The sequence below is a fragment of the Capsicum annuum genome, chromosome 9 (genome assembly GCF_002878395.1).
Source record: "Capsicum annuum cultivar UCD-10X-F1 chromosome 9, UCD10Xv1.1, whole genome shotgun sequence".
NCBI classification, from domain to species: Eukaryota; Viridiplantae; Streptophyta; class Magnoliopsida; order Solanales; family Solanaceae; genus Capsicum; species Capsicum annuum.
In genome coordinates, this window is record NC_061119.1 from 78,885,575 (window position 1) to 78,894,284 (window position 8,710).

General features: G+C 34.5%; 1 protein-coding gene across 1 annotated transcript in view; it reads left to right on the plus strand.

Annotated features, from left to right (window-relative positions):
- The window catches only part of LOC124887088 (glycine-rich protein 23-like), an 8,046-nt gene extending 4,507 nt beyond the window's left edge, over positions 1 to 3,539 (plus strand). The window contains exon 3 of the mRNA XM_047396267.1: positions 3,499 to 3,539. Coding sequence (XP_047252223.1) covers positions 3,499 to 3,539 — 41 coding nt within the window. The remainder of the gene's footprint in view (positions 1 to 3,498) is intronic.
- Positions 3,540 to 8,710: the final 5,171 nt, after the last annotated feature.

The following is an 8,710-nucleotide window of genomic DNA, read 5'->3' on the forward strand; positions in this document are numbered from 1 at the left end:
TTGGTGGTCCATCTGTTGAAACAGGTGGAACATCTATTGGGGGATATTAAATAGGTCTTCAAACAGATTCCCCATCTGTTCCAACTGATGGGTTATCCGTTGGAGTATTTTTTGTAATGTGGCGTATAATAATTTATTGAAATTTATCTTACCTTTTTTTAAAAAATTATACAGACATCAAATGTAATATATTTTTTATTTTTCTGTTGTTTGTAGTTAAAAGATGTCTCCCAAAAGAAAAGAAACTGAAAGTGGATCAACTTCTGACCACCTAACAAAAAGGGCTAAAGTACAGATAGATTCAGAGGAACTTCCTGAACAATCTCACTTAGGGAAAAATAAAGCTTAGGAAAGTCATGAAAAGGGAGGTGGAGAAGGGTATATAGAGGCAGGTGAGGAAAATAAAAATGAGGAGGAAAAAGAAGATAAACAAAAAAAGGAAGAAGTAGAAAGTAAGAAAGAGGATGTTGATCAACATAATCATAAGCAAGAACAGGAAGAAGTAGAAAGTGAAAAAGAGGATGATGATCAATATGATGATAATGCATCACCAATGAGGTGTGAATTAAGATTGAAATCCCAGCATGAGGCTATCAAAACCATTTGTATTGGCAGGTTTCAAGTTGCGATGCTGATAGATGACCTTACAGAACTAACTGGAGATCTTGTACTTAAATGCCAGTTGGGGAAGCCTTTTGATGACTTTAGAAATATTATGAAAAATGAAAGCATGGACGAACTTTTTAAGAAGAGCTGCTTTGAACGTTTTCTTGAGCTGCCTGAGGACTACACAACTCATTTCCAAATGAGCATGGTATATGGTCTTTTCAAGCGCAGGATCAAGTATGTGGAGGATGATAAAGATCCGAAGAAGGGGGCAAAAAGATAGATAAAATTTGGATCAACTACTGTGGCGTACCGATTTGTTTTGGCTTAAAAGAGTTTACTATAGTGACAGGCTTGACATGCGATCATCCAAAAGAACCTCTCATCAAGGAAATACCCTGGAAAAGGTCTAAGGCAAGTAGGACAGTTAAACCACCACCATCAAATAGAGGGAAGGCATTATCCAAGAAACCACCCACCAAAACCAACAAATACAAGGAAAAAATAGATGGGTTGTTGAACATTGCTGGATGTAGCTACAAAGTGGAAAATTTGATAGAAGATCTCAAGGATATAACTATACCAAAGCAGTACAGGGAGCAATTGTGCTTAGTTTGGTTTGCCCATTTTGTTATATTGGCAAGAGGCATCAAGAAAGTCATAGAAGATGATTTTTTGGTGCTTTCTGAGGATTTTAAGAAAGCTACAACTTGACTGTCAAATATTTACTGACAAAGCTATCCCCAAAGAAGATCACATTATACGGCTTTTCTTGGACTTTTATGGTAAATTTAATCACTATTTGTTTACTCATCCATTATCTTATATTGAATAATTATTATAATTTTTTATTGCTTTATTCCTATTTACATATTTTAAGCTTGGGTATTTGTAGCCATTCCTTCCCTACGAATGCAGGTCAAGAATTACCCAAATGAGGTTTCCAATCCAAGGATCCTTAAGTGGTTGGTTGTAAAGAGCAGTATAAGAATTAAGGAGGCTAGTCTCTTTAACCCTCTAGATAATGCAGCATATCTTCTTTCAAGTGAAATAATTTGACTCAAAGAAAGACATTAAAATAATGTGACATCTGTTGCGATAAATGGGTTATTTGTTATAATAGATTACCCATCTACTAAAACTGGTGCAATAGATGGGTAATTTTTACGACAGACGATTCATATTTTACAACAGATTAACCATTTATTACTCTTGTTCTCTGAACCCGACTCAATAGATTACTCATCTACTGTAAATTATGCAACAAATGGGTAATCTGATGTAATATATTATTAATTTGTTGTGACATACAGATCAGTTGTAGTGACAGATGGATCATCTGTTGCATAAGTTGACTGTGTTAACATGTAACCTAACTGACTGCAAATTATTATTATATGATTTAAATGTATCTATTTTTTATAGGTTGTGCATTCTTGGATCGTGCCTACTGAGCAGGAGTTGAGGATGACTTCTTTTATTACTCTAGGTCTTGTTGATACAATAGAAGATCTAAGGGTGGAGTTAATAAAGAAGGAATTGGCTGGAGCAACAGCCATAAGAAGAGAAGTTAGGCAAGGTCAGCCTAATGTTGAAGCTCTTCATGACCAACCTACTGCAACAGATCTGGGTGCTTCTTCTGGGAGTGTTGCTGGTGGAGTTGTAGATGTTGGTGGCAGCCATCCTGATACTGATGGCAGTCGTGATGATGAGCATGTTGATGCTCAAGAAAAAATAAATACATTTGAAATCACCCCTTACACAAGTCCCTCTTACCCTTACACCGGTCTCTCATACCCTTACAGTGGTCCCTCTCACCCCTCTTCACCCTTATATTCTTATTGCAAATGCAAAGTGTGCAAGAAAAGATAAGATAAACTCCTAGAAAAACTAGAGGCTATCAATGAATCTATCAAGAAATTGAAATCCAAGAAGGGTGTCATACCATCTAAGAAGGTGAGGGAGCCATACACTCCTACAGTGATGGTTAGGAGGAAGAAAAAATTATCCAAATACTCTGCAATTTGAAAATTAAAAAAATTGCTACTCCTCCCTCTCCAAAAGTTGTTAAAGTTCAAGGGCCACTGAAGATGGTGGACATATACGTGGCACTTGGCGACGAAGAGAGGAAGGAACTGCGAAAGACCACATATGACAAGAAGAATAAACCTTCACAAAAATACCCCATCCATATGTTTGACGCCCAAAACTTCAAGAGTATGACAAATATGCATAGTGGTACGTGGACAAGGTAAGTTTCCTCTTCCTAACCTAGCCTTCTAATCTACTCCATGAAGAAGAAGCTACGCAATAGATGTTTAATCTGTTGCAACAGCTGGGTATTCTGGTGCAACGGGTACTGGTTCTATTGCAATAGATTAAACATCTGTTGCATAAGTAGCGTTAGCTAGATAATCTGTAAACAGATTCAAAGAACCCTCTGTAACAGATGGACCATCTGTTGTAACTTTCCACTATATTTTTCTTCTTTACAATTACTAACCTATTTAAAAATTATCTTCTTATATCACAGTATGTTGATAAAATTCTCTTCCTCATGAAAGCAGGCAATTAGCGTATCCGGATGCTTATGATGTTGCCGATAGGATAATGGACCTCAACTTCTACAATACTTTCAAGAATAGGTACAATGAGCTCAGTTGGCTAGGTTTTTAGGTTCCAATGGGATGAAGATATGATTAACTATATTAGAGGGAAGAGGCCATATCTGCACAGCAAGAAATAAACCAAGGCAAGGAGAATTCTTGCAGTCATGAACATGGAAGACAAATATTTTCTCATTATTGAGATACTTCTTGAGGAAGGAAATATTAAGGCTTATGACTGCAACTTACATGTCTTTGATGACTGCGAATTTTTACCCACATGCAGCCACTATTGGAGTTGCTCCTCAGCTTGTTGAGGCAGAGTAAACTGAGGATCATTTGCCAGCGAAAGTGTTGAAGAAGAAAGCATGGGAATTTGAAGGTCAAAATAAGGACATGGACCTTCAAGAAAATAAAACTAATGCCGCTTGCGGGCCGTACGTGCTTCCATACATCGAATGTTTGCTGACCAGCACAGAAATGGTCGGTCCGTGCGACGCTGTTATGGAAAAGATGCAAGAGGTCTGGGCTTATGGGGTACTAACTAGATGCTTGAAGCCTGTGCATAAAAAATATGTACAAAGACAAACACCATAATAATTTTTTATTTCAAGCCACTTCACTTTACATGTAGTGGCAATTTTTTATGTTTGACGATAGTTGAATTTTTTATAATGCAAAAGATTGTCTATCTATGGAATTTTTTATAATGCCACTTCACTTTTCAAGTTGTAACAGATAGACATTCTGTTGTAACAAATCTTCTATTGCATTATGCAGATATTTCTCAGTCTATTTGTCGTAATATATATATATATAAAATCTGTTGCAGCTGATAGGTAATCTATTAGAACAAATCAAAATAGTAGAAAGACATGTTTGATAATTTTCAATAGGTCACCTATTATTGCAACATATGTCTAAATATGTTTGATAATTTCCAACAGATATGTCGTCTGTTGCATCAGATATATTATCTATTGCAATATTTGAATCTAGTATTCAATTTTAATTAATAAGTTCAAAACTAATGATTAAATTAGATTCATATGCAACATAAAATAAATTGAAGCCTTCAAAAATTACATGAAATAACTCAACAAATAAATGAAATACAAAAAAGTTATTATGGGTACAAATGATCTACTCGACAAACAAATTAACAATTTAACCTTTGATACCAACAATTCCCAAGGAGAAGTTATTGCTTTGATAGACTCAAGTTATAAATATCTACTCAATATGGACAAGTTTTCTTCATCCGGTGCTATGAAATTTGATTTTGATCATCGTGGATCTTTAATGTCGCTTGCTTACTATTTCTGCGCTTTCCTTTCTCCGTATTTCCATAAAAGAGCAACATATCTTTTGCGGAGTAATTTGACATCAAGTCCATCATTTGGTACTTGTAATCCATCGCTTAAATACTCGATGTAAGTGGTAACAAAAAGATTGCAATCCCTGCGTTTTAAAAAATGGATAATTTATATCTTGCAATTTATGTGAGCGTTGTAAAATATATGAAATGAAACTAAATCATGATACTTACAGGATACCAATGGGTATTTCAAAAATTACTTCAACATATTCTACATCAAATGGATTACCCATTTTATCCCCGTATGCTTCAATCGTCGACCAATCAGTACGAAATTTTTAATCCAAAAAGCCACTTATATCAAGGTAAGTGGGCAATATTTTGGTCAGCTTTTGTATCTCAGACAACGGCTCAGAACGTCTCCTTTGCGACATCAAGTTATAAACTTGAATACGCCTCTCTTTTAGAATGACGACAGTCAAAACCCAATGAAAATTATTTCCATAATTGATTGGAATGTACACTTCATCGATCAAATACCAAGGTAAGTCAGCTGAAATGCTAAAATCTTTGATGATGTTGATTAAGCATTCCTCATTTCAGAAAACTTTTGGCTGTTGTTGACAAAATCTATCGTAGGCATTATTGATGTAAACTTTGTACAAATAATTATCTGTCTGTTATCTTTATTAGTCTTGTGTTTGCAACTTGGCATTCTTTTGGAGGTAGTAAAAAATGACATCGATGTGCTACACATATTATCAAACATTTTAGATTACGTAACAATAAAATTAATACACAGATGTAATTAAATAAAGTATTAATTAATAGTAATATGCACGGCATTTAAACCTCATCATTCCAGCAAGTTTGGGGCTGTGACATCAAATAGAACCAATTCTTCATTCTAGGATGTGCAATAATAAAGTCGAACATATCAAACCAAGATTTGATTCGTTCATTTTGTAGTGTTCGTTATTTTATTTTCTATATGATTTATATGTGTTAATGTCATATTTTTACAACAAGAATTGTATAAATCAATATCTTTAAAAATGATTTATGTACCTGCCGGCACGATGCTTTAACAGCCTATCGACAATCCATTTTGAATAGTCGTTGATCAACTTTGTTAGTTTTTTTAGAGTCTCGTCCAAGATGTGGAACCCTTCAAATGGGTAATTCTTCCGTTCTCCCAAACTGACAAGCTCCACTTTTTCTTCTTCCATAGAAGCAGTTGATGGATTATCAACCGTGATATTATGTTGTTCAGCAGTAAATTCTACTGTGACATCCACCTGGAAAGCCAAAATTGTCAATGCTAATCACAGATATACAATAGATTATCTATCTATTGCATCAGATGGATCATCTAATGGGATAAATTCGAACATGTAAAACAGAGTTGTACAATAATTTCAAATAGATGACCCATCTGTTGTAACATATGAATCATCCGTTGGTAAAAATTAAAATAGTATGAAGACCTGTTTGATTTACTAAAACAGACGAACATATATTACAACAGATAGCACATCTTATGCAACAGGTTAGAAAAAAATTGTAACAGATATATATATCTGTCTGATAATTTTTAGCAGATGTATCATCTATTGAAATAGATATGTGTCTATTTATTTATTGAATAAATGATATACATTCACCTTCTTCAGCTCATGCTACTCTGTTGTGGTCCTTGAACATTAATCAAAGGTGCAAGACAAAGATAGAGGAGTTACAATTTTTCTTTTTTCGATGCTTGATGATGCCTTAGAAATTTTTTTCCTTCTCCTCTTATCCACCGTGATCTCTAGTGGAGTGTATGGATATGAAACCTTCTTTGATGGAATGACACCCTTCTTAGATGTTATTTTCTTTACAGAAGCATTAATGCATTAATAGCATTAATCACTTCATCATGTTTCACCTTGTAGTCTTGACATTTGCATGCCAAACATTCGCTAGAAGTGACAAAATCTGTATAACCAGTATGATCATAAGCTTGTTGTTTCAAAAACTGTAAGAGGAGCATCATTAGCCCTAACAGCAGCACCACTATCACTACCCTCATAGATAAAAACAAGACTATCACTATCCTCATAGTCTTGACATTTGCATGCCAAACATTCGCTAGAAGTGGCAAAATCTGTATAACCAGTATGATCATAAGCTTGTTGTTTCAAAAACTGTAAGAGGAGCATCATTAGCCCTAACAGCAGCACCACTATTACTACCCTCATAGACAAAAACAAGCCCACCCTTCAAAATTATTTTTCTTGTGATGGTTGTTGCTCCAAACAATTCCTTATTTATTCTATTAATGACCTAGAGTCCGATAAAGTTTGCACACACTGTAAAGTAAGAAAAAATGGTATTTTCAACTCTAGATTGTTCGAAACAAGCCACAGATGGACAATCTAAAATAAATCAGTACATATATTTGAATGATGATGAAATTATTTTAAAAATAATTAATTAAAATAAAAATTTGATTAGAATTAGACTTACTGCTTCCTTCTGTGGGTTGAAGAAATCAAGAAATTTTACATTTCTATTAGTTTTGGCCGACAACCTTCTCAGGATTCTTGGACAGAAAACTTTTTCCTGGTAGTTCACTTGTTGTCTCAAATAAGGAATGGCTTCAAATGCCCAAGCCTATAAAATAAAGTCAATAAATCAAAAGCATTATTGAATAAAAAAATAAATCATGTCATAATAAAAGAAATTTTTACTATGAAAGCCCATGAAAATCCATATAAGTTGACTGTCTTTGGCATTAACGGAGTCAACAAATATTTGACTGTCATTTTGAAGCTTTCATAACCCCAAGGATAGCTGTTAAATGCCTCAAGATCCTTGGAGAGATTTATCAAACCAAGTGGTATGCTGTTGTTAACGTCTCTCGCCCAAAGAATATTATGTATAAACCAAACCAAGCACAATGATTGTTTGTGCTTCTTTGAAAGTATTTTACCTTTCAACGCTTCTATCAAATTTATATTTTTAAAGCTTGGACCAACAAGGGACACCAGGTCATCTCGATCACTCGACTTTCCTTTTTCTTTTTTGGGTGTGCGAGGTAGTTTTTTTGGGGTTAGAATAGGTATAACTTGAGAAGGAGAAGGAGGATAACATTTTAATCCAGTAACTATGGCAAACTCCCTCCAACCAAAACAAACAGGTATGCCACAGTAATTTATTCACACCTCATCTATCTTATCTTTGTTTTTATACATAAACATACACTTGAGAAGATCATATACCATTTTATTTGGAAACGGGCATCGTTGTCCTCCGACAAATCAAAATATTTCCCAAAGCAGTTTTCCTGAAATAAGCTTCCAAATTTTATTGTCGAAGTATTTTTTTGAAGGCGTCAAAAGATTTTTCCATGAATGACTTAACCACGAAATCACTTATTAAATCTGTGGCACCATCGCACTGTATTCGTATAGGATAACTATCAATGCTGAAGGTTTTGACCAACTCTTCGGTGAAAGGGTTATTAGCATTTGAATCATCTCTTTTGAAATATTCCTCCTCCCCGTGTTCATTATCTTCTGGTTCTGATTGAGATAATTCTTGTAAAGCAAGCTCATAGAGTGGTGGATGTTACCTAGCTGCTTCACTTCTTCCTCTACTTAGACTTGATTCGATTTTTTTTTTTTTGGGAGCCATATAATCTAAAAATAATAGGAACATAAAATATATTATAATTAACTAATGCATCATTAAAAAATAATAATAGTATATCTGAATGTACAACAGTAAAATAACAGTTCCAACGGATCACAGATCTATTGCACCGGGTAGGTTATCTGTTGCAACATATAACTAACCTATTACAATGGATGAGTAATTTATAGCAACAATAAAAATAGATCACTCATATGTTGAAACATATGACTGGTCTGTTGCATCAGGTATGTTACCTCTTGTAACATATAACCAACCTGTTGCAATGAATGAGTAATCCGTTGAAAACAATAAACAAAGATCACTCATCTATTGAAACAGATTACTCCTCTGTTGCACCAGGTAGGTTATCTATTATAATATATAACCAACCTGTTACAACGGATAAGTAATCCATTGGAAACAGTAAAAACAGATCACTCATCTGTTGTACCAGATAGGTTATCTGTTACAACATATAACCAACCTATTGCAACGGATGAGA